Here is a 26,166-nt window from a genome sequence, read left to right as displayed (position 1 = left end):
CTTTCCAGTTTAATCTGCTCCTCACCAACTAAACCTCAGAGTATCTGAACCTGCAGCTAAAGCAGGAAGTACAGTAACCTGGAAAACACCTGCAGTCCGTCCAGGTGGGTCCGGTGCAGAAAGTTACTGGTTCCAGTTTCTGCTCCAGACAGTATCAGGTGTTTTCCTTTTATATCAAAAATAATTGTTTTACCTTTTCAGTGGGATGATTATTACTTAGCCTCAGTGCGCGGCCTGGTGGCTGTTAATGGCCGAATCCCACTGGAGCGCCAACTGTAACACACTGATGAGCATTAGTGAGCATTAGTGAGCATTAGTGAGCCGTCAAATGAGAGGTTTAGACATGAAGCAACGCTGCAAAAGGTAACACAGACTCACCAGGTAAAGGAGTCTGAAAGCGAAGAGCATCGGTTTGTGAAGCTCCTCAGTGAAGAGGAAGTAACTGCAAGCCGAAGCTTTAAAAAGTAGGGAGTGTTTGTGGCAACAAAGGAAGTGGACCCACAAAAATAAAAGTCACCTCTTTAAAATGTTCTGATCTTTCTGAAGCTCCACCTCCAGGAATTCATCCCAACATGGCTCCTCCATTAACCCTTTAGCAGCGTTTCTACCAGCCCTGCTCTGAGCAGCAGCTCCTCCAATGAGCTCAGCTGAGAAAAGTGGAGAGTAGTAGGAGAAAGTAGCAGAGTGAGGAGTGGACAGTTTGTCCTCCAGCAGCCTAAACCTGCAGCAGCACAGCTACAGAGGTTGCTCAGGATTACTGAAGCTATCAGTTTCATCAGAAAGGAAAGTTCTAAGCCCGGTTCTAAAGGATCCAGAACCAAGTCTGCAACTGTAAAAAAATTGCAATTAAAATCACCTTTGAATAAGTTTGTAAGTCATTAAAAATAAATGTGAATCATTCCTGGGGGCCACAAAAAAATCAGTGCAGGGACCCCAAATGGCCCTGGGCCGCACTTTGGACACCCCTGTCCCAAGGCAACGGCGCTTGTTTCAAAGTGTTCGATGAAACCGCAGCTGGTGTGGCATCAAATTGACCTTTGACCCTTGTTTTGTGGTTGTGGGTTGGCATGTGTTCTGGTTCTGATCCGTTTTGTGTGTTTTCAGGATGGCCATCCCGACAGGCTGCTGTGTGAGCTGGAGGTGGGAGGACAGCGCCTCCTGCTGGACCTGGAGAAGAACCAGTAAGTACTGGTACTGTACTGGTCTCGCTACCAGCGTGGTACCGTACCAGTACGCTGCCTGTCTGGACCCATTCAGAACCATTAACCCTCTGTTCCCGCAGCAACCTGCTGCCCAGACCGCCCAACATCTTCTTCTACCTCCCCAACGGAACCGGAGTGTCTGTGCCGGCCGAGCCTGTGGTGAGTCAGTGAACACACCGCGGTCCCTTCGGGTTCTCCAGCCCGGTTTGTCCCTTCGGATACTCCGGGCCGGTTTGTCCCTTCGGGTTCTCTGGCCCGGTTTGTCCCTTCGGGTTCTCCGACTGTGACTGATGTCGATGTGTTTGTGTCGCCTGTAGACTCACTGCTATTACCACGGCAGCATCCGGGGATTCCCGCGATCCAGAGCGGCTCTGAGCTCCTGCTCCGGACTCCGGTCAGTACCGCCCTAGAGTCTGATCCCAACACAGACCCAGGGTTCTGTTCCCACGGTTCCCACTCTGTCTGAGGAAATAAAGGGTTTACCTTTTGATATTTTCCAGGTTTGATTGATGTTAATTCTGAAAAATTACTTCTATATGATAAAAAAAGATAACAGCCTCTGCTTTCAGAGGCTGTGTTAGCGGAAATACTGTTTATGATTAGTGCTTTAGCATTAGCTTCCACTAAATACCATGTTAGTGTAGCGCTTTAGCATTAGCTTCCACTAAATACCATGTTAGTGTAGCGCTTTAGCATTAGCTTCCACTAAATACCATGTTAGTGTAGCGCTTTATAATTAGTGGAGCTAACATTTATAATTAGCACTTATAAATGTGGGATTATTAACACCGCTAGCGTTTTAGCTAGTGGTGCCCACCACTGATTAAAGATAAATTCTGGTCTTTATGAATAAAATAATTGAATATTCTAAATGAAAAGTTATGGGGCGTCGTGTTTAAAGGAAAAGTTCTGGTTCTGTGAATAAAATCGTTGCGTTTCTGCGTTCAGCCCTTTGCTGTTGGACTCAGGAAGTTTCTCTGGTTTCCCAACATCGATCCGGTTCTGCTGACACTGCAGAAATCTGCTGACTCATCCACTCTGGCTCGGTTCTGCTGAGTCACTCAGTTTAAGAACCTGCAGGCTGGCCGGCCCAGAACCAGAGTTTTGTTCACCAGCTCTTTGTATTTCTGGGCGTTTTGCATCTCGGTTCTCCTGCAGCTGATCCGATTAGCGAACCTCTGACCTGCAGCGGGATCAGAAGGTTCTGAGGTTTTCGGGCCGGAGCGACTCGGCACAGAGGAAACCGTTAGAGATATGATGTGGAGCTTTTTCTGCTCAGCTGGGATTATTCAGATTAGCTGGAAACACAGAAATCCTCAGATAATCCCTCCAACACCAGAACCAAAACCTAGACGGGAACCTCGGCGTTCTGAAACCTTCAGCAGCAACGAAAACCCAAATAAAACCAAACTGACTTTAAACTGGAGAAATGTCCTGGATCAGAATAGAAACAGGTTCTGTTGCTCCGCTGACTCAGCAGCAGGTTTAAAGGTTCGCACAAAAACTGTAAAAATCTGTCAACAAAAACAAGTTTAACAATAATAATATACTGTACAGTGACTAGGAATAAAAATAAGGAATGCAGCTGATTCACTTTTCCAAATTTACAGAATGTGTATTAATCATATTAGTGCAGTAATAAGAGAAAAGATGTTTTTAAAAGTCACAACGAACAGAGCAGATTGTGCAATTTCTGGTTTGAGAAAGTTTGAACTTCCTCCTTTTCAGCTCCTCAGATATGGGAGTTGATAAGGAGGCTTTGGGGTCAAAGTTCAGGTGTTATTTCAGCCCTGAGATGCTAATCGGCGCCAAAGTTAAACATTCAGAGCAGAAATCCTTCCATTTTATTTATTGTATATATTTGACTTTTTGCACGGGAGTTGCAATAGAAATTTCATTGAATCCTGTTCAATGACAATAAATGCTATCCATCCATCCCTCCCTCCCTCCCTCCCTCCGTCCGTCCGTCCGTCCGTCCGTCCATCCATCCATCCATCCATCCATCCCTCCCTCCCTCCCTCCCTCCCTCCCTCCCTCCCTCCCTCCCTCCGTCCGTCCGTCCGTCCATCCATCCATCCCTCCCTCCCTCCCTCCGTCCGTCCGTCCGTCCATCTAGCTGTTCAGCATCTGGAACCAGAGCGAATATTTGTCCGAACCGAAACTTAAGTAAAAAGAGCCAATCAGAACCAGCCCCGCTGCTCCCACACACTGCCACCGGGAGGCGCTGTCCGACACGCGGCCACCGGGAGGCGCTGTCCGACACGCCACCGGGAGGCGCTGTCCGACACGCGGCCACCAGGAGGCGCTGTCCAACTGGCCTGAGGAACCAGCCTCTCTGAGAATTTTCTCCTCGGCAGATTTAATCTGATGCTTCCTTCCTGCTGCAGCCTGCGATGGAGGAAATTTAACTCATGAAATCAATCTCCTCTTCTTCTGTGGTGGAATACTTTGATCAACAATGTTCTTTCCTGCAGCGGTGTAATCGTCCTCAACTCCTCTGTGACCTTGGAGCTGCAGCCAGAGGTCAGGGAGCGGCTGGAGGAGCCGGGAGGAGGAGCAGAGGAGGAGGACGTTCACCTGCTGTTCTCTGCCGGTCCTCTGGAGGGCGCCACCGCAGCGGCGGGCTGCGCTGTGCCGCACGCGCCTGGTTCAGCGTCCTCCACTCACAGCGCCAGCCAGCGGGTGAGCCACCGTTTCTCTGCACGCTCCTGTTGTGACCTCTGACCTCTGACCCCGCTCCGTTTCCCCGCAGACCAAGAGAGACATCCTGTCTGAGACCAAACACGTGGAGCTGGTGCTGGTGGCGGACCATCAGGAGGTCAGTGAGGGTCCGACTCAGAGGGTTTCTAGAAAAACTGGAAGATTTCCACGATTTTTTTTTTAGAAAATTTGTGAGATTAATGTCAAGATTCCTTAATTTTTTTCTCCAAATTGTTCGATTTTTGGAGCTCAGAAATTCCTTCGTTTCCTCCAGACATTTTCTAAGATTTTCTAAAATAACATTTTCCCTGCAGTTCCTGAACTACCAGAGGAACAACCAGACCATCGTGTACCGGCTGATGGACGTGGCCAACCAGGTGGACTGGGTGAGTCCCGGTCCGGTTCGGCCCGCTCCGGCCCGCTCCGGTCCGGTCCAACAGAACCGCCCCGCTCTCTGTTTCAGTTCTACCGGCCGCTGAAGGTCCGGGTGGCGCTGACGGGCCTGGAGGTCTGGAGCGACCGCGACAAGATCCGGGTGGAGAGGAGCGCCACCGACACGCTCAACAACTTCCTGGAGTGGAGGAGCAGAGAGCTGCTGCCACGCCTTCGCCATGACAACGCCCAGCTCATCATGTATGCCTTCAAAATAAAAGCTCCTGGTTTATTTACATCCTCCAGGCTTTGGCGACACCCAGGCAGAAGGTTGAAATGTTCCCATCAGGCCCTGAAGTCCTTAAAATTTGAGAATTTAACAACATAAATTCAAGGTCCTGAAAAGTTTTTGAACACAGTCATAAAGAGACACCTTGAAATCCTTGAATGTTTTTGGGTTTTAACGATTCATTTAGTCAACTTAAAAATCACCACATTCTGTGTTTTCTTAATGAAAACATTTAAACTTATTTTACTCGATACTAAAAATACATTCAAAAAATTAAAACTAATCATTTTTTAATGACAAATTCGACATTTCGTTACCTAAAAGGAAATAACAGCTAAAAAATCCTTTTAACATCAACATGAGAAGCTGAGCATTAATACAGCGTAGAGCTGATCTGGGATTATTATTGGATTAACAGATTAATAATTGGATGCAAAAGGGGCTTAACTGCAGATTTATTAAGCAGAATATAAACCAGAGGAGACTTAAAAAAAGCTTTAATCTGAGTGTGTCATTTGTTCAGCAAATGGGCGTTTTACAGCATTTATATTCCAGTTAATGAATAATCGATTTTCCCATAATTGATTAATCACAATTAATCGTTTTGTCCTTCTGCTTATATGTGGAAAGCTACTAGAGCTAGCTCTCTGTGTACCATCGGTGCCCTGGTGGGTCCTGGAGGTCCGGCATCCTGCAGGTTTTAGTCTCTCGGTTGCTGGTAGTAACAACCGTTTCAGCAGGTCAGTGATCTCTAATGATCCATCACTGGATCCAGGTCCGTTAAACCAGGGAGGAACTGAACCCTGCAGGATGCCGACCCGCCAGGACCCACTGTGGGCTCCACTGCTTTATAAACTCTGTCTTACACACACAAGTTAGAAATATTATATTATTGATTATTGAAGCTACAGTTGGGTTAAACAGACCTTAAAGAGTCCGGTCCGGACCTGAGCACTCTGTCTGACCCGAACAGGGGCGAGTCATTTGATGGTACCACTGTGGGAATGGCGTCCCAGTCCTCCATGTGCTCCAGGGACCGATCCGGAGGCGTCAACGTGGTGAGGCCCGCTCTGCTCCTCCACTTCCTGTCTACTTCCTGTTTGACCCGCCCACTTCCTGTTTGACCCGGCTCTGTTCCTCAGGACCACCTGGTCAGCGTTCTGGGCGTGGCCTCCACCGTCGCCCACGAGCTCGGACACAACCTGGGCATGAGGCACGACACGGCCGAGCGCCGCTGCTCCTGCGACAACGAGCCCCGCCTCGGAGGATGCATCATGGAGCCGTCAACCGGGTCAGAACCAGAACCAGAACCTTCCAATCTAGAGAGGCACTTATTTCACTTCCAATACCGATATCTGTGGTTTACTATCGATCTGATAGACAGGTTGCATGTTACTGTTTACACATGATGGAGGGCAAAAAGCTGATTCTTCTTCTTTCCATGCGTAGCGGCGCCGCCGTAGTAGAACCGTTCGCTAAATGAAACCTGGAGATGTAACTATAACAATTATTAAAGGATAACTCAAAACCACTCATATTCCTTATTCTTGCTTTCTGTGTTGGCTACGCTACACACAGACTCATTGCCATAGCAACTGAGAACAACGCCACTAAAGTATCAGGATTCAACATCAAAAACACCCAAACATTTCCTGCGCAAAGAGCAGAACATTCAGTCCATTACAGTTTTATGTTTTCAGGCTTCATGTGTATTCTGCGATTATTAATAAGTGATCACTGTAGTAGATTAGCTACTGCTGCTATTAGCTACTGCTGCTATTAGCTACTGCTGCTATTAGCTAAGCTAACACAGCGGTAATAGATCAGCTAATTTAAACACCTGCCCTACCAATGATCTGTCAGAGTTGGTGTGTGGGTTGCCTTATTTTATTTTTTTAATGAACCAAAACACACTGAATTCCACAGCACATCTACATGTTAATTTTGTCATAGCCAAGCTAGCATAACTGGTCTACTTCCCTCTCCCTTGCTGTTTTTTATTAAAACTTCTTCCTGACCTACAGTAATTATCTGGTTCTTGTAGTGTTGACATTATGTAGCAAAGCACTGCTTCTCTTTTTCTGTCATATTTCACGTGCATTTAAGATTTAGCGCCTTATGTTGACAGCTTGGCAGCTAGTTATCAAGCTGGGGAGCCGTTCACAACTTAACAACTATGTTAACATGACTGTTGTGTTGACAACTTGACAGCTTAAACCAGTGCTTCCAATCTAGAGGGGCATTTATTTCAAGCTGCAACGTGTTGATACAGAAATTAATTGACTTAGAGTTTTTATTTTTAAACAGACACAAATGTACTGATTTTTAAATGTATTTGCTAACTCTGCACCAGCTCACTTTAATACGCTAAAAGCTTCACAAACTGGTCAAATATGTAAATAAAACTGTAACTTGTTCAGTCAGTGCAGTTACAAGTATAACAGCTAATGTAAAATAAATCATAAACTGAGAAAGCAAAAGGCTGAACTCACCTGGTCAGTGAAATAAACTCCAACAAGCTTTCTTTCAAATGCATCAAAGGGCAATTAGAAAGAATAAATATAAAGTAAAATAAATAAAGCATAGAATTAGACTGAATAGATCTGCCCTCATGGATCTGTAACAACGTCTTAATTACTGACCTAGAATTTTTTTTAATGTCGGGACCGATTCAGATATTAACATCAGACCAGTGCACCTCTAGTCCAAATTTAGCAAATCACTATTAGTGCTAACAGCTATTAGTGCTAACTGTTAAAACCTCAGCTGATAGGAGGTCAAAGGTCAAATAAACCCTGAAAGTCCTTCCTACAGCTTCAGTTTGATGAGTTTTTGAGCAGGTAGTGCAGAACCTTGCTGTCTGAGTAGGAAGTGTTTGCTGACCTGGTGCCCGTGGCTAACAGGATTAGCCTGTCTGATCTCACTGTTCCTGTTCACCTCTGACCTCAGCTTCATGCCGGGCCAGCAGTTCAGCAGCTGCAGCGCCGCAGATCTGTCCGTCAGCCTGCTGCACGGCGGCGGCATGTGTCTGTTCAACGTGCCGCAGCCCGACCGCCTGCTGGGCGGCCCGCGCTGCGGGAACCTGTACGTGGAGAAAGGAGAGGAGTGTGACTGCGGCCTGCTGGAGGTACACACCTGTACACCTTAAATACGCACCTGCACTCCTTAGTATTCTCCTATGCAGCTTAATTATTCACCAGCCCACATTAATACGTCAGTAATAATTGCATCATTAAATTGTGAATCAGCCTCTGGTTCTTCCTGCTGATGCTGCGCTCTGATTGGTCAGGAGTGTGATGACCCGTGCTGTAATGCCTCCACCTGCCAGCTGGCTCCTGGAGCTCAGTGCTCCTCAGACGGTATCTGCTGTGAGGACTGTAAGGTGAGCCGGGCTCCAGGTCCACAAATAAAACTCGTCCGGTTCAACCAGAATCTCGCTAACGCTTCTTCTTCTTCTTCTTGGGTTCAGCTGCGCGCGGCGGGCTCAGTGTGCCGTGAGCCGCTGGGAGAGTGCGACCTACCTGAGTACTGCACAGGCTCCTCCCCTCACTGCCCCCCCAATGTGTTCCTGCAGAACGGAGAGGCCTGCCGGAACGGCGCCTCCTACTGCTATGGAGGAGTCTGCGCCGATATGGATTCCCAGTGCCAGATGCTGTGGGGAACCAGTAAGAAAACCAGTTCAGAGTGACTCCAGTAAAAGTAGCAACACTGCTCCAACTGGACCCAGTTTGTTCTGGTTCTGGTGTTAGTGTTAGCAGCTTCAATCTGAACCCAGTTAGTTCTGGTGTTAGCGTTAGCATGAGCAGCTTCCATCTGAACCCAGTTGGTCCTGGTTCTGGTGTTAGCATGAGCAGCTTCCATCTGAACCCAGTTGGTCCTGGTTCTGGTGTTAGCATGAGCAGCTTCCATCTGAACCCAGTTGGTTCTGGTGTTAGCGTTAGCTTTAGCAGCTTCCATCTGAACCCAGTTGGTCCTGGTTCTGGTGTTAGCATGAGCAGCTTCCATCTGAACCCAGTTGGTTCTGGTGTTAGCGTTAGCTTTAGCAGCTTCCATCTGAACCCAGTTGGTCCTGGTCCTGGTGTTAGCATTAGCAGCTTGCATCTGAACCCAGTTGGTCCTGGTCCTGGTGTTAGCTTTAGCAGCTTCCATCTGAACCCAGTTGGTCCTGGTCCTGGTGTTAGCATTAGCAGCTTGCATCTGAACCCAGTTGGTCCTGGTCCTGGTGTTAGCATTAGCAGCTTGCATCTGAACCCAGTTAGTCCTGGTTCTGGTGTTAGCAATAGCAGCTTGCATCTGAACCCTGTTGGTCCTGGTTCTGGTGTTAGCATGAGCTACTTCCATCTGAACCCAGTTGGTCCTGGTTCTGGTGTTAGCATTAGCAGCTTGCATCTGAACCCAGTTGGTCCTGGTTCTGGTGTTAGCATGAGCAGCTTCAATCTGAACCCAGTTGGTCCTGGTCCTGGTGTTAGCATTAGCAGCTTGCATCTGAACCCTGTTGGTCCTGGTTCTGTGTGTCCAGATGCCAGCAGCGCTCCAGCCTTGTGCTTCTCATCCGTCAACAAACAGGGAAATAAATATGGAAACTGTGGTCAGCGGGCCAACGGCTCTTACATCCCCTGTGCCAACCCGTGAGTAAACGCTGAACTGCTCAGCCTACAAATCCCACGATGCCTCAGTGTTCCGGGTTCATCCGTCTGTGTCTCTTGTTGCTTCAGAGACGTTCTGTGCGGCAGGATCCAGTGTCAGGGCGGGACAGAGCGCCCCCTGCTGGGCAGCATCGCCCAGATCCTGACCGTTCGCTTCAACCACAGCGACCTGGTCTGCAGAGGGACGTTCTTCCACCTGGACGACGACGTGTCCGACCCGGCCACCGTGGCCCAGGGCAGCGCCTGCGGGCCTGGCAAGGTCAGAGGGCACTTCCTCCCCGCTCAGCCAATCAGGCTTCATCTTAGATCTGATTGGCCTACAGGCTAACTTGTTTCTACTGGTTCAGGTTTTCTTTCTCAGCCTTAAAAAATTACATTTAGTGATGAGAAGTGAGTTTTCTACAGTATTAAAGTGTAGTTTATGATAGAGATGCTTTTTTTGCGTGTAGTAATAACAAGAATAACATTTATTCTTATTATTAATAATATCATTATTCCCTGTGTGTGTTTGTAGGCTTGTTTGAATCAGAAATGTGAGGATGCGTCCGTGTTCGGTGTGGAAGAATGTCGCAGGAAGTGCAGCGGTCATGGAGTGAGTCACATCATTTCAGGCTTCAAAGTAAAATAATTCAATAAAAAAAAAACATTACAAAACAGTAAAACCAAATACATGCACGAACCATCTGTTTTTTATTAATGCTAACCTTAAATCACCACAGAGTCCTGATTTAATTAGCAGCGACTCCTGAAAACCTGCAGAACAGAAAATACATAAAAACCTGAAATCAGTTAATTAACATCAAATTAATTCACTCTTATTAAATATATTTTGATATGTTTTTAATTAAGGCAATTTTGATATTATTTGCATTTTTTTATACTTTAAAACTAAATATTTATACTTTTACTCTCTTTTCATTCAGTTTTTATACGTTATTTAAAAATTAAATAAACCAATAAATAAAGGAGCAAATAATATCAAAACCTTCTAAAATCAAAACACGTTGATTTATAATTAAAATGGACCATTAATATATTTATTTTACATGAGTGAATTAATTAAAGACAGATTGTCTTTATTAAGGCAGATTAAATATTATATTCTATAATAAATAAACATTTAATCTAGTTTATATCAAGTATTTTAGGATCTAAACAGTTTTTAAAGTGTTTATTATTTTTTTATAATGTAAAAAACATCCAGATCTTCAGGAAAAAATATTTAATATTATTTATAGATTTATATTTATATATATTTATAGATTATTTATAACGTCTGATTTTATGGAAACTGGAAGGAAACGAGTTTGGATTTTTTCTTTTTGGACCTCGGAGTAAATCTGGATTTTTAATAAAAAAATGTTTGGCTGCATCAGTAATAACCTGGTGGAGTCCAGCTGGCCGTCATGTGATCGGCGGTTCCTGTCTACCTGTCTCAGGTGTGTAACAGCAACAGGAAGTGCCACTGCGACGCTGGCTGGGCTCCTCCTGACTGCAGGTTCTCTGGACGCGGCGGCAGCGTCGACAGCGGCCCGGCCGCCGCCGCTGCAGGTGCTTCCCCCTCAGAACCAGAACCAGAACCGGCTCCGGTTCCGCCGCTGACCCGCCTGTTTCTGTGCTCAGAGTCCGATCCGGTCCGGGTCGCCCTGCTCCTCATCTTCTTCTTCATCCTGCCCGTGGTGCTCCTCTTCCTTGCTCTGCGCTTCCCCCGATTCCGCCGGACGCTCTGCTGCCTCGGACCCAACAGCCCGTTCCACAAGGCCCGGCAGCACAACCGGTACCGCCGACCCAACACACACACCCCCACACACACACACAGACTTCACGCATAACTCTGCTCTTACCCACAATGCAGTGTGGCTGACTCTGAGCTGTGGGGTTTGGAGTTTGAACCCGCCCACGTCTGCAGGTACTGCTGGACCTGCCGGGTTCTGCTCAGCAGATGGTTCTATAGGCTCAGTGGTCGTCTGGAGTATCTGTGAGCGCTCAGTATCCTACCAGCTGTCAGGCTCCAGTTTCCCTTAAAAAAACAGAATTGTTTGAATTTACTGCAGAATTTCTCTAATCCATGCGGGTTCATATATTTACATACAGACCTCGTGATAAGTTGGACTGAAGGAAAGTCTGGTAACTTTATTTGAATAAATTGATGTGATCATCATGATAAATATAAATACACATTAACATGAATCCAACATGTAACAAACTGATCAAATTGTTTTGTTTTATTGATGATTTAACCAAATTAAAGGGGGTCAAAGTGTATTGAATTGAGATGTTGTACCGAGTTACACCACAAGGTGGCGGTGCTTCCCCTGCTCTGCCAGTCTTAGACCAGTAAAGTCTCCATCTCATTTTAGCTTAGTTCCAGGTTGCTAACGTTCACCAAACACATGGATGGAAATGATTCCCTTAAAGTTTTTAGCATCTAACATTTGTTATTCCATCGCCCGGTCGTATGTAATCGATGTTTTCAGAGTGAAGTAACTCTTAAGTCTGTTAGCATTTCGCCGCTAACATGGTAGTTGCACTGCTAGCTTAGCAGCTAACGTCTAAACTTTTTTTATTTATTTTTTTTATTATTAAACAAACAGTATACAAAGACTCGTTGAGGTATACGAACATTGCAACATAGGTAGAAAAAATAAACAAAAAACAAGGGGCTAAGAATAAAGACAAACACATAAACAGTAAAGCAAATGAATAATAATAGAGCAAGATTTTAAAACAAAAGAAAAGTAGAGATACTGGCAGTTACTTTTTTGCAGAAATAGATTTCAAATGTTTCAATGAGGTGTAATACAGTTTAAATTGGTTAAGAAAAAAATCAAAACAAGGTGTAGAACCTCTCCATTTACAGCAGGATTTATGATATTTAACAAGCAAGAAGACAATATTTACCATGTCAGATATTTGACTATCAAGGCCATCAACATAGTATAATATGTGGGTGATGGTTGTCTCTGGGATGGCTTCAATTTTAAGGGACAACCAGTTTTTAATGTCTCTCCATAGTTTAAAAGAAAAGGGACAGAAAAAAAAAGATGATTAATGATTCTTCTGGACATTCACTAAAGATACAACATGTTGAATCAAATTTAAATCTTTTGTGCAAAAATTCAGCCACTGGGTAAAAATTGTGAGAGATTTTGAAGTGAGTCTCTTTAACCTTTGGTGAAATCGGCCATTTTACATACTGGGAGAACAAATTCTTTATAATAGACAGATTGGTTGTTGTCAAGATACTATTGTTGTAATCATTAAATAATTTAGATTTGAAGGCCGTCACAAGCAGAACATTATTGCACTTTCTATCAGTCACACTATATTCTCCAATTTTCAATTTGGGTAAAGATGAAATAACATTTGAATGTCTTAAAGTGTTTTGGATGAGATGGATCAGAGCTACAGGAATAGATTTACATACTTTTAGATATTCATTACAAGTACAGTTCAGATCAAATTTGTTGGTAAAATCTCTATGATTTAACAAAACACCATTACTATCCATTAAGTCAGTTACAAATAAAACACCTTTTTCATACCAGTCAGTTTTAAAAATAGATTTTCTATTTATTAATATTGATCTATTATTCCACACAACGGATCCATGTGGGGTAAAATTGTGGGTAAATATCATTTTCCAAAAATGTAAAACTTGCTTGTGAAAATTAGACAGTGCAATATTAATCTTGGTTAATTCAAAATCACATTTCAGCAAGAAATCCAAGCCACCGAGTTTATTAAATATAGATTTAGGGATATGAAAGCACATTGAGTTGGAATGAGACAAATAGTTTTTCAGCCAATTTATTCTAAATGAACCAATCAGAGCCTCAAAATCCAAAGCTCTAATTCCTCCTTTATCATAATCTTTAATAAGATGAGATCGTCTTAAATAGTGAGTTTTGTTCCTCCAGATAAATTGAAAGATTATTGAATTGGCTTTCTTAATGTTCTTGTCAGAGATAAAAGCAGAATGGCATGAATAAATTAACTTGGACACTCCTTCAGCTTTGGACAGAAGAGTTGGTCCAAAACCAGTCAGATCTCTAGTTAACCAGAGACTCAAGAATCTCTTCATGCCATCCAAGCAACTTCCAATGTTTTCCTCCTCTCTTCTAATAGTATTTTTTGAAATCAGTATTCCCAGATATTTAACTTCAGACTTAACTATAATGGAAGCAATAGACGTCTCAGAGCTGGAATGGATCGGCAGAAGTTCACATTTATCAATATTGAGAGACAGACCAGATGCGCCGGAAAACATTAAAATAGATTTTAGCACAATGTCTACCTTAGTTTTATCTCTTAGAAAAATTGTTGTATCATCCGCAAATTGACTTATCTTGAATTCCTTATCAAAAATTTTGATACCGTGCAAATTAGAATTGTTCATAATTAGTAAAGTAAGCATTTGAGTTGTTAATATAAATAATTTAGGTGAAATTGGGCAGCCCTGCCTGATTCCTCTTCACATAGAGAAACTAGGGGTCAAACTCGTTCCCAGGGAAACTGAGCTACTTATGTCAGTATACAATAAACTAATTATGTTACAAAATTTTTCCCCAAAGCCAAAATATTTTAATGTTTTTATTATAAAGCAGTGTTCCAGTGAGTCAAAAGCCTTAAAGAAATCCAGGAATAAAATAAAACTGTCACTATCAATAAAGCTACGATAATCAATCATATCAAAAATCAGTCTAGTGTGATGATGGATATTTCTTCCCTTTAAAAACGCTGATTGGCATTCATTAATAATCATAATAATCCACTGTTTAAGCGATTGGCATAAACAAGAGCTAAAATTTTATAATCTGTACATAACAGAGTGATGGGTCTCCACTTGTCTAGTGATAAAGGATCTTTGTTTTGGGGATCAGAGTAATCAGACCTCGTTTCATGGTGGGAGAGAGATTATTGTTTGAAATTCATCCAGCAGGACCTCAAATAATAGTTTTCGTAAATCTTTCCAAAAGAAAGTATAAATTCAGTGGTTAACCGTCCAGACCTGGAGATTTACTCTTTTCCATTTGTTGTGTTGCTTCATCAAGTTCTTCGATTCTTAAGTCATCTTCCATAAGGTCTTTAAAATCAAGATTAATTGTTTCAACAGATTCCTGAATTTCATCAAAAAAATACTGGCAATTGGATTCTGAATACTGGGAACAATAAAGATCACTATAAAAATGTCTAATTGCTGCATGTATTAAATCCAGGTCTTCAGTGATGCTGCCATTAATAATTAGTTTCTGAATCTTTTTGGACTGTCTCTGCTTCTCAAGATTCAATAAATATGAAGATTTTTTTCACCATCTTCAATCCATCGAGCCCTGGAGCCAATGAAAGCCCCCCTTACTTTATCTAGAAAAACATCATCTAGTTGAGATTTGAAAACATCAAGCTGACTCAGATCTTCAGACGATAAAACTGATTTTGAACATAGAGAATTAATATTGCTTATAATTTGGGATTGTTTCTGTCTCCTGAGCTTTGAAGCAAGTTAGCCTGCCTTTATTGCTGTTGTCCTAACATTAAATTTAAACCACTCCCACTTATTTAAGGGCGACAGATCCATTACTGAAATATCTTCAATGAGGTTTAGGACTTCTGAACAGAAAGTTTTATTATTCAGCAGATTACTATTAAACTTCCAAGCTACGTTTGAAGGTGGTTTAGATTTATTCAGAAAGAGAAACAAGGTAACTGAACAATGATCTGTTAGAGGAGCTGCTGAGATTTCACAACTTGAAATATTATTGACCAGATTATGAGGGATTAACCAGTAATCCAGCCTAGAGCTCTGGCCGTTTCCAGAAGGGTTGAACCAGGAGTATTGTCTGATATTAGGATTTCTAATTCTCCAACAGTCTGTCAAATTTGTATTAGAGATTAAATTTACAAAAATACCATGATAAATATGGTGCTGCCCCCTAGAGGGCAGGCGATCAATCGATCCATCTGGAGTTACATTAAAATCTCCTCCTAAGATAACCTGATCAGTGGAATATTTTATTTTCCATTGTTTTATCTTCACTCCGAGGTCAGTAAAAAATATACTATTCATGGCTTTATTATTATATCCATATACACACACCAAAATGAACTTATTTCCATCAATCTCCACTATTAGTTACCCAGCGGCCATTTGATTCACTGATATGCTCCAACAAAGTACCTGGGAATTTATAAAACATAATCACAACCCCAGCTGAATGCGACGAACCATGACTAAAATTAATCTGATCACCCATTGAAGTTTCCAGAATTTGGCCTCCTCACTTGATGAGTGAGTTTCTTGCAGAAAAAAACAATTAGCCTTTTGCTCCTTGCAATAAAGAAAAGTAGCCTTACGTTTGACAATATTTTTTAAACCCCTAGTATTAAGTGAAAGTAAAGATAACATGAAATAAACACAGTAGTTGTGCAAAAACTAATCTCAGGAACGATGAGCAGGAATGAGATAACGTAGCCAATAACAGCTATATGAAATAGTGCAATAGCCCTTTAAACAAATACAGACATAATATACCGTACCAGTGGGAGTAAAGGAACATGGCGGTGTAATTAGTCAGGGTCCACTCTTCGATTATCGATCAGGGCGAAACCTTCCTTCAGGTATGCGCGTTTGCCTCTCTCTGCTCCTGGCTCCCTGAACCAGGGGCCACAGTTTAGCCCGGGCGAGCCTGTCCTCCTTAGAAAAGTCCTCCTTGAAGCTGATGTGCATTTCTTTACAAACTTTAGCATCTTTGGATTTCCTCCAGACCTCATCCCGCAGGGTTCGCATCCCGAACTGAATGATGAGGCTCTGGGACGGTTGTTGGCCGAAGCGGCTCCAGCTTTTTTCCCCAATCTGTGAACGGTGTCGACTGTATCACGCAGCCGATCCACGGAGACAGGAATGATCCTAGTGAGGATCCCGATGATGGATTCCCGTACGTCCTCGTCGTCTTTCTCGGGCAGTCCGGTCCGGTCCGGTCAGCCTCAGGTTCCAGCGTCTCTTGTAACGAGCCTGGTCTTCACAGGAGATCCTCAGTGCTGCGTTTTCTTTTTTGAGAAGGTTAACCGTAGCTTGGAGCTCTGATATGGCTTTCTTATTTACCTCAATGGCGACAGTATTAGCTTCTATGCGTTTGTCAATGCTTTTTAAAATTTCAGTCTGATTGTCCATCTTTGTGTTAAGTTCTCCTATCGCACGGAGGATGGCGCTCGCTGTGTCCTCCTTATATTCAGGCTCTTGTAGCTTCATTTTCTTCTTGCTTTTGTTCTTAATAGGTGTGTGATCCCAGTTCACCTTCTGTTCTTTACCAGAAGGATCAGACGTGGCCCCGACCAACTCAATGTCTTCAACAATATCTTCGTCGCAAGCCTCTTGAAGAGCCGACCGGTTGTAGTCGTGGTCTGACATGCTAACCTCCGTAGATAAATTCCCAGACGGCAAAAAAGAATAAGAAGGCTGAAATGGTTCCAAAAAGTTGTTAAACTAAGAATAAAAAAAACCTACGATGTTTTAAAACAGGGGCTAAAGCACAAAATTTGGATTAAATCTAGGCTAAACAATAACTGTATACTAGAGCCTGCAAAAACAACAGCTCTCACTCCGCCATCTTGGGACCTCCTGCTAACGTCTAAACTGTTAGCAGTGATTGTAGCGATCCAGAAATAAATTTTGAACACCTCACTGTTTGAATTTATTCATAATAGTATAATAATATATCAGATTAGGTTTTGTTTTTCTAAGTGTGCTGGTAACATACTGACTGCTCAGACGTACTCGCTCCAACCCACCGGTCTGTGCTTTTAAATCTTCACCTCCCTCACTGATGTGATCACACCTGCTGTAAATCCACTTAAAGCTGCACTCACAAACATCCCAGTATGGATCCTGATCAGAGCAGAGGGGATTCTGGGTAATGAAGTCCTCAGTGTTGAGCCCTTCAGTGCAGCTTTAAGTTCCTTCAGAGATCTGAGGATGAACCTGTAGCCAGGTAGTTAGCTGATGTTGTGTTTCCTGCTAAACTAACAACATTAAACCCAGAGTGGATCCGGAACGGTGCCGGTTCCGGCACCACTTCCTGACCGCCACGGTGTAACCATGACAACCGTCCTCCATGTTGCCCAGGACGCCAGCGACAGAGCGAGTAGACGGTCGCAACGGAGAGCAGGTCCGACCGCTACGATACCACCTGAACCCGCAGTCCGACGTCGCGCCGGCACCGCCCCACAAAGAGGTAACCATGACAACGGCACCACACACTGATCGCTGGCTAGAGGAAAGAGTCTGGGGTTCATGACCTTAAACCGGAAGCAGAATGTCTTCAGGTTCTGGTCCTGTTGGGTCCATTTCCACAGAGACTCAGCAGAACTGTACCGGGTACCACCAGCAGGGGGCGTAGTTCGCCTTCACCATGCTGATTTAAGCAGCAGTGAACAGTGGAACCGTTTTCTCTCCTGATTGGTTTGGGTTCGGTCTCCATGGTAACCAGGTGTTTCATTTCTGCTCCAGGTTACAGGTGGGTCAGTAAGACCATCGTTTTATCAACGTTAGCTTCCTGCTGGATTCAGATACGTTGCTATGGAGACGATCATAAACATGCAGCTGTCAGTTTGTTTCCAGTATGTCTGAAACGATTAATCTGATTAATCGCTTATTGAAATAGTTGTTAACTTAGTGATCGATTAATCTTTAACTGGAGTACAAACTGAAAGAAGAATAGATCTAAAACTGTACAAAAATATAAACATTTTGAATAAATCTGTTCTACCCAGAACTCCATCATTATTTATTATTCCTGTGAGGAAAAGAAAAACCTCCAACTGTCACACGGAGCCAAACAGCAACAGCTTCAGTTTATTGATCCATCAGTTTCTGATCAGGGCTCTTAAAGGTAAATAATGAAAACTTTGCTGATGTGAGACCATCATGTTTGGAGCAGGAGAGCAAAACTGATAAAGGAAGAGAAATGAGCCCCTCTGATTGGTCGGACTTGAGGCTCCTGGTCGTGGGAGAAAGTGAAACGGCGAAGCGGCGTCTGCTTCCCCTCCTCTTTTATTAACGCTGCTGCTGCTGTCTGCCTCTGCTTCCTGTTTTCTCTCCAATCAGGTTCATGACAGGCCTGCTCCTCCCACTAAGCCCCTCCCCCCCGACCCCGCCCTAACACCCCCGCAGCAGGTAACCAACACCTGGCCGTTCGGTGTGTCTGTGCGTCCTGCTGCATCTCAGCTGCTGCTCTGTAGTTTGTGGCTTGTCGTCTCGGTCCAGACGTCTGTGTCGTTTTCATGTGGGATTGTTTATGAAATTATGGGAAAACGCCTATTTTTCTATATCAACCAAAGACTTTCAACAGCTGAAATAGTTAAATTTTTTATAATTTAACTTGAGAAAAGCAGAATATTAGTTGATATAAAACATTTAGCGGCTCAAACGTTTCACCTGCATCCATCTTGTTTTCCACCGTCTGAGAAACATGAATAGATGTCAGAAACTTTGGTTGGTTTGGATGTTTTTGTGTTTAATCAGGTTATGTTCATCTGATCTGAACATTTATTTCATGATCGGAAGGTTTGAATAACAGTTTGATTTTAACGATTATTGAATGAATCAGTTCATTTCTGCAGTAGAAGGAACTGAACTTTGTCTCTTGGTTCTTCATGTTTCATCCAAAAAGTTTCTACCAATCTGAACATGACCGGAAATAGAACGTTTATTATCTGCAGTCAGAACAATCACACCAATGGGGCCAGTAAGGTCACTGATGGGTCATTAGTGCTGCTAGTGGGGCCCGTCATGTCCTGATTAGCATGGAAGGCTAACAGAGACGTTAGCCTAACAGGAGCTAATGGGGCAATAATTTCACAAATGGGCCAATTAGACCTAATGGGGTCGTAAAGGTCAATAATGGGACAGCTAAGGTCAACACGGGGTCATTAATGGGGCCGTTACGTCACTAATAGGTCAATAAAGTTCATTAATCATTTAAGTTTATTTATATGGTACATTTAAGCAACAAGGCAGTTCAAAATGCTTTACATCATAAAAACACAAAAATAAAAGAAATCAATCATTAACTTGACTTTTTCTGGTCACATGGTGTGACTGACTCACCAGGTACCAAGTTCATTACATCACACTGATGGGGCCCCTGGGGTCAGTACTGGGCCCCAGAGTCAGAGCTGCAGTGTTAGAAAGGTTTAACCACTGCAGCGTTTCTAACGAATCAAGAGGAGAAGTTCAGTTTCCTGAATCAGTTATTTACTGAATCAGTTTACTGAATCAGTTTACTGAATCAGTTATTTACTGATTCAGTTATTTACTGATTCAGTTATTTACTGATTCAGTTTAGTGAATCAGTTTGTGGCTCTCTGATGCAATCGATGCTCAGAACTCGATCGGTTCAGGAACTTTACAGAATCCAGAAACTTTAAATAGATTTTCACTGAACGGATCTAGAAATAAACTCTGTGTCGGTGAGAGTAACTGCTCCTTTATCTTCCTCCTCCTGACCTTTGACCTGCTCTTCTTCTTGCTTTCATCTCTGCTGCTTCAGCTGGTTAAAGCGCGACCAGCTGCCCCCACCAAGCCTCTGCCCCCTGACCCCGTCGCCCCCGGCAACCAGGTAGGCTCACCTGCAGCCTACCCGTCTGACCCGCCGCTTTACATCCAGGCTGCTTAACGTTTTATTTTTTTATTATTTTTTATTTTCCTGTATTTAACCAGGTAAACCTCGTTGAGATCTAGATCTCATTTTCAAGAGCAGAAAGTCTGCAACACATAGAAACCTGGTTACAAGATAAAACTATTGTTAATCTTACTATATTATAAAGCCACACATTTACATTTATTTATAGAGTTCTCTATTCTCTCTTTTTTAGCTGTTTATTTGCTTTTTTGTTTTTCACATTTTTCTGTTTGGCTTTTTCTAAGACATTATTTTAGCATTAATTTATTTACTCATTTATTTTGATTTATTTTAACATGACGAAACAAAATGCACTTAGAAAAGAATTTAATTTAAAATCTTACAATAACATGGAAAACAAAAATACAGAATAAACGCAAGAAATTATTTTTCATTTTCTGATCTATTTATGGACTAGTCAAATTTACATCCTTTTTTGTTTTAATTTATTTTAGTTTTGATTTCCACAATTTCTTTTTTCCAAAACATTACACCAACTTTATTTCTTTATTTTCACCCGGCTGGAAATAAAATGCAGACATAGAGAAATAGTAACAAATGATTTAAAATCAAACAATATTAATAAATAAAACTGACTAAATGCTAAACTAACGATTATTATTTATTTTGAGTTTTCAGTCTCAGTTTTAACAACCAGTCTCTGTTGCTATGGGAACCGTTCTTCGGACCGACCCGGTTCTGTATGCATGCAGCCTTTCCATCTTCATCTTCACTCTTCTCCTCTTCCTCCTCACTAACCTTTCAGCCGCCGACGAGCCGACCTGCCCCGCCCAACAAGCCCCTCCCCCCTGACCCACCTGCACAGGTACGCCGCTCTGATTGGCCGGACTGGATCATGTGATCATGGTAGACTCTAGAGCACAGGTGTCAAACTCCAGTCCTCGAGGGCCGCTGTCCTGCAGTTTTTAGATGTGCCACAGGTACAAAACAGTGGAATGAAATGGCTTAATGACCTCCTCCTTGTGTAGATCAGGTCTCCAGAACCTTAATGACCCAATTATTCTATTCAGGTGGTGCAGCAGAGGCTCATCTAAAAGTTGCAGGACACCGGCCCTCGAGGACCGGAGTTTGACACCCCTGCTCTAGAGGTTCAGGTCTGATTGATGGATTTGAATGAGATGTACAGTAGTTGCCATGGCAACAGCTTTAATATCTAGTGAACCAATCAGCAGTTAGTCAATCATCTGCTTTGTGAACGTTTTTCTGATTCGGTCTCAAACTTCTTCCTGTCTTCAGGTTTCTGTTCCACTAAAGCCCATCGTACCCAGGAAGCCCTGCCCACTGGCTCCGCCCACTCAGCCTTTCCACCAATCAGAGAGCGGCTACGCCTCCAGCACCAAGCCGGCTGCGCAGGGCGCCGTGGCGCCTGCAGCAGGTCCTCACAGGTACCCATAATCCACCTGGACATCATCCTGCAGCTGCCACTGCTGACAGGTGTCGTGGAAAGTCCAAATGTCCAACAGGAGACCAACAGTCGTCCCCTGAATGTAAATGTTCCATCAGTTCTCTGGTGTAAAATACAAAATTAGGATCAACAGACACTTCAGAGCCTGGAGGTGACAGAGGTCTTCATTATCTTCATTATCTTCTTCATCTTCTTCATCTTCATTATCTTCATTATCTTCTTCATCTTCTTGATTCTCCTCGGTCTCTTTCATCAGCTGGTTTTGTAGGAGGGACATCATCCGGTCCATGGAGGACAGGTTTGAGGAGTTGAGGTCAGAGGTCAGATGCACTGCAGCAAGGCTCAGACAGAGGGAAAGAGAAGAAACAAGTAGAAATCGATTAGGGCTTGTTTTGTAGTTTTCCTTGTTTTTTTATACATATGTATTTATGAAACTTATTTTAACCTTTTGCATGATCATCAGAGAAACCTGAGGGAAATTGTTTGTTCAGTTCTTTGAGCTGCTGGTAGTAAGACAAGGTCCCTTATAAATAAAATTAATGATTGATCCTTTTAAGAAATAAAATAATTATAATTTAAAATAATGAAATAAATTTGTTTATTCAAAGAGAAAAAGACACATTTTGTTTAAAATGTTAAGGCCTGTAATTTAGTAAGAAAGATTTTATATTCAGCATTTTTATTCTTTATTTGTTCCCCTGCTTTTCTTTTTCAATATTTCATTATCATATAGTCAAACATTTCACCCTGAGGAGGAGATTGCGTCCTGGAACCATGCAGACCCGTTCTTCTTGAATTGGGTGGGATTTCCTCTTTAGACTGCAAACGTCTTCGCAGAATCCAACAAATCAGCTTTGTGGTCGCTCTGCCTCTTACTCCTTTAAGAAGGTCTTTATTTCCGATAAAGGTCTTTAGGATTCTCTAAAGGTTTAGTTCCCCTAATTTAGAAAACCAAAACTCAAGAAAATACCTGCCTTATTCACCGATAAGGTCTTTAACTAGGACCCTCAGCCTAGAAACCCGTGGTTCCCTTTTTTTCTTTATTTGCCTCGCCCTAAAACCGGCTGTCGGGGGGAGATTCACCCCCCACTTATGTTTTTTATTATTTTTTCTGTTTATTTTATATATTTTTATTTCATTTTTTATTATTTTCCTTTGGGACTTTAACCCAACTTTAACAACCATCAATCTCTATTCCCCAGGGTGAAAGGTTTATCGGATCCTTCACTATTTTAGATTTAATTATTTAGAATTTGTAAAATTAATTTGTTAGCCTGAGTGAGTTTCCCACCTGATAACTGGTTTTGAGTTCGTTGATCCCAGCGCTGGAGCCGTGGAGCCGACCAACAGCCCTCCTCTCTTAAATCGAGGTTTGAGGCTGGAGTTTAGTCCAGGTCGGCCAAACGCTGTTCGTCGACGTCCTCGGATGTCCAGTCGAGGGATCCGGGTCACGGCACCAAACTGTTGTGGAAAAAAAACTATTTCCAAGACTGTACAGGTAAAATCACTCAGTCAGGTTTATTCATATATTGAGCACAATAAAGAGAGTTTGTAGGACAATCAGTAATGAAGCAGGTCTGGATGAAAAGCTGCCAGGCAGAGAAACACATGAGTTTTATACCAAAGATAAAGAATTAAAACAAAGGAGAGACAGTCTGGTTCTGATGCAGCTGCAGAAAACAACTTCCAACCTTCTACATGGAACCAAATAGTTCTTATAGTGAAGAGTTCACAATCATTCATATAACATGACTAGCAGATGTGACCTTAATGTAATTTTTCCATCACACAGGTTTTCTAAGATGTTCTAACGTTTTACCCTCATCAAAAACAAACCTGAAGTGTTGCATTCTGGGATGACTTCTGGAGGCGGAGCTTCAGAAAGAGCTGGAGTTTTTAAAAAGACAGAGGCCCAGTTTCAAAGCATTAAGTCAGGAAGTCAAATGTCTTCAGTCACATTTAATTTGGGTTTTATGTATCAACTGAAGGTCACACAGTTATTTGATTGCGTTTAAAATGGCACCGTGTGCCTGGAAACACGACACTGGCCCTTTAAATATTTCCACATAAATGTCAAACAGACCTTCTGTCTCCAGGCTGCTCAGAATTTATCGCCCGTCCATTTCTGCCTATCACATGGTGGTTCTAACTGGGCCGGTTCTGGAAGAGACGGTTTCAGTCCGAAGATGGTTCTGGTCTGGAGTGGAAGGATCTTCCTGTTGGGAAACATCAACAAGTTCAGGAACGTTTCCATCAGGTCTTGGTGTCAAGTCATACATAACTGAACCCACAGAAATCAGATTTATTGACTTAGACAGACTTAGACTTGTACTTTATTGATCCTTTGGGAAAACTCCCTCAGGAAATTGAAGTTACCAGCAGCTCCCAGGCAAAAAACAGGAATAACACACAGTAAGCAAAGGTGCAAAAGAATACAAAATACAAATTAAATACTAAGGTACACACCAAATGTGAGTAACCAAAACCTTAAATTATGCAAGAAACAAGGAATAAGAATATAGAATATAAGAATATAAGTAAATATAAATACAACACAAAAAAACATAAGAATTTGGTGGATAGATTGACCAGGGATATTTTTTAGATTTTTCAAGGCCACCATGGTTTCAATGAAAACTTATTTTTGCCCTAAAACGGTGAATGTTTGGAGTCGAATCATAACCGACATATTTTGAATCATACGAATCTTTTTTTTTTTTTTTGATCTTGTGCTTTCAATTGATTCAATTCTGATTTTAAAAAATGGCCACCAGGATTGAAATGGAAAATGTTTGTTTTTCAATAAAGTCAGCAGCAGTTATTAGCAACAGCTAACCAAAACGTTGGGTTACTAACCACTAATTTGCTAGATGAGAATCTCAGCTCTGCTAAAAACAAAATGTTTAAAAAATGTACGGAAGCTAATGCTACATCGCGAAACACAGAAGTAGCAAAAGCTAACAGTAAAACAAAAATTCCCAGAAGCTAATGGTAAACAGCTACCATTAGCTGTATCCAGTGAACCCTCGCTGTAACGCGGTCGGTTCACCTTCACGGTCTCGCTGCTTCGCGGAGTTTTTTGTACAGTTTTTTGTTTTTACAGTGCATTGTGTTCTGCGTCCTGATTGGCTAAACAGTCTCCGCACTCCTGCTCTACCTGTGTGCCAATAACGTTACGCTATTTAAAGATACGTAATACAGCTTGGCAAATTTTGGTAAATATTTCTGCCCAGAAGAAAAAAGAGCGACAACAACTACCGATAATAACTACGTTCTTCTTTCGAAAAAACTCACCGCCACCTCAGGCTTCAGGAGAAAAAGCCAGTAGAGGGCGGAGTCAGGCCGCGGCGTCACAGTCAGAGGATCAGAGAAATACGCCAGTCACAATTTGTCCTACTGTGATTCGTATTGATAATTCAAATGATTATTTTACTGTAGTTGTTTGTAAGAAAGCGTTATGTTTGTTCAAAAAAATGCTTAGGCCTGAAAACAGTTTTTGTTCTTTGGTTTTAATGTAGAATATTTAATTATGCTGTATAATAATTGTAAAAAATAAAGGTACCTACTTCACGGATTTCGCCGATCACTGGTTCTTATTGGAACCCAACCCAAAAAACGATGGTTCACTGTATATATAACAATAGCAGACGCTAACGCGAAACCAATAAAACATTAAATTAGCAGAAGCTAACACTAAACTCCTAAATAAATGAGCAGAAGCTAATGCTAAGCAGCTAAACTCTCTGTTTGCAGACGACCTCCTCTTCGTCCGAGTCGGCCGCCGGTTCCACCAAAGTTCGAGTCGTCGCCTCCGCTTTAACCCCAGAGGCGCCGAGCTGCTGCTGGACGGAGTGGCCGAAGGTGATGATGAAGGTGATGATGAAGATGACTTCCTGTCGTCGGATCCGGTCCTGCAGGAACTCCAGCTGGAATCCGACCGCCTCTCAGTGCCTTGCTCAGCAGCGTCACACAAACATTCTGGGTCCAAACCTGCTGCTGGTGGCCTTACAGCGCCCCCTGCTGGCACCACAGGATTCTGTGCCTTGCTCATGGACGCACTGGACAGAAATCAAAGCTGGGGTCAAAGTTCAGACGGTAGAGTTGGAGGATCAACGCAGTGTCTGATTGGACGGAGGAGGAACCAATCAGATTCTTTATATTCCCATGAACTCCCAAAGACTTCGGATTAAACCCGGAGAAAAACGAATCTGAAGACGTTTTCAGTCCAACGATCACAAATATTTCTAGCTTAAGTTTTATACAAAATGTTCTGATGTGAGAAAAATCATTGCAGTCGATTCGCTTAGGAATAAAATATCCAACATCACCATTTCTTCTTCTTCTTCTGTTGGTTGCTCCTCCCACCGTGTTGACAGCGGTTCTGACCCGCTCAAATCTTCAGAACCTTCTGGACCAATCCTAGACCAGGACGTCCACTTCCTGGTCTCTGTCCAATCAGGGAGCAGAGACACGCCCACACTCCATAAAGTGGAGACTCTCCACATATTTAACTTTATGAACATCTTATGATAAACGTCCCATAGAGAAAAATGTAGCTGAATATTTAATGTAGTTAAATATTGGGTTCTGTTGGCTGGTTCTGCTCAGACTCTGACAGTAAATCTGCTGCTTTAAATCACCAACAGAACATTTCTATGTTGCTTTAAGCTAACGGGACGTTTCTGGCCAAATGCTTTGGTGCTTCAGTTTTTCATCAGAACATTTTAGCTGCAGGAGTGAAGAACTGCACATAAAATGATGCTTTTTTTCTGCTTTTGTTTCTGTCTACAACAGTAAAATCATTCTGGTCATCCATCCTTCCTTCTCTTGCTCAGCAGTAAAAATCTTTCCA

At 42.7% G+C, this 26,166-nt stretch overlaps 1 protein-coding gene and 1 long non-coding RNA gene across 11 annotated transcripts in view; one reads left to right on the top strand and one right to left on the bottom strand.

Moving 5' to 3' along the window:
• adam15 (ADAM metallopeptidase domain 15) overlaps positions 1-25,287 on the top strand; it is a 30,505-nt gene extending 5,218 nt beyond the window's left edge. The window contains exons 3-25 of one of the 10 annotated variants that reach the window (XM_032557818.1): positions 1,105-1,181; positions 1,283-1,361; positions 1,520-1,596; positions 3,677-3,884; positions 3,955-4,020; positions 4,217-4,288; positions 4,366-4,535; positions 5,537-5,621; positions 5,706-5,854; positions 7,513-7,690; positions 7,853-7,945; positions 8,033-8,228; positions 9,083-9,191; positions 9,279-9,468; positions 9,724-9,801; positions 10,649-10,760; positions 10,833-10,986; positions 17,332-17,440; positions 18,313-18,381; positions 19,757-19,825; positions 20,655-20,714; positions 21,146-21,294; positions 25,068-25,287. In XM_032557818.1, coding sequence (XP_032413709.1) covers positions 1,105-1,181; positions 1,283-1,361; positions 1,520-1,596; positions 3,677-3,884; positions 3,955-4,020; positions 4,217-4,288; positions 4,366-4,535; positions 5,537-5,621; positions 5,706-5,854; positions 7,513-7,690; positions 7,853-7,945; positions 8,033-8,228; positions 9,083-9,191; positions 9,279-9,468; positions 9,724-9,801; positions 10,649-10,760; positions 10,833-10,986; positions 17,332-17,440; positions 18,313-18,381; positions 19,757-19,825; positions 20,655-20,714; positions 21,146-21,294; positions 25,068-25,134 — 2,616 coding nt within the window. In that variant the 3' untranslated portion in view covers positions 25,135-25,287. Of the gene's footprint in view, positions 1-1,104; positions 1,182-1,282; positions 1,362-1,519; positions 1,597-3,676; positions 3,885-3,954; positions 4,021-4,216; positions 4,289-4,365; positions 4,536-5,536; positions 5,622-5,705; positions 5,855-7,512; positions 7,691-7,852; positions 7,946-8,032; positions 8,229-9,082; positions 9,192-9,278; positions 9,469-9,723; positions 9,802-10,648; positions 10,761-10,832; positions 11,600-17,331; positions 17,441-18,312; positions 18,382-19,756; positions 19,826-20,654; positions 20,761-20,989; positions 21,897-25,048 lie in introns of those variants that run through there. The other 9 variants (XM_032557820.1, XM_032557821.1, XM_032557819.1 and 6 more) reach the window with 9 other exon arrangements.
• Positions 21,555-24,719, bottom strand: LOC116716893 (uncharacterized). The gene is made up of 3 exons (XR_004338649.1): positions 24,609-24,719; positions 23,398-23,530; positions 21,555-22,775 (listed from the first exon to the last, which is right to left on the bottom strand). It is a non-coding gene; the product is annotated as an uncharacterized LOC116716893 (long non-coding RNA).
• Positions 25,288-26,166: the final 879 nt, after the last annotated feature.

Source organism: Xiphophorus hellerii, chromosome 3 (assembly GCF_003331165.1).
Source record: "Xiphophorus hellerii strain 12219 chromosome 3, Xiphophorus_hellerii-4.1, whole genome shotgun sequence".
NCBI lineage: Eukaryota > Metazoa > Chordata > Actinopteri > Cyprinodontiformes > Poeciliidae > Xiphophorus > Xiphophorus hellerii.
The sequence above is the reverse complement of the archived record's forward strand: the minus strand, read 5'-3'. Positions and strand labels throughout refer to the sequence as shown.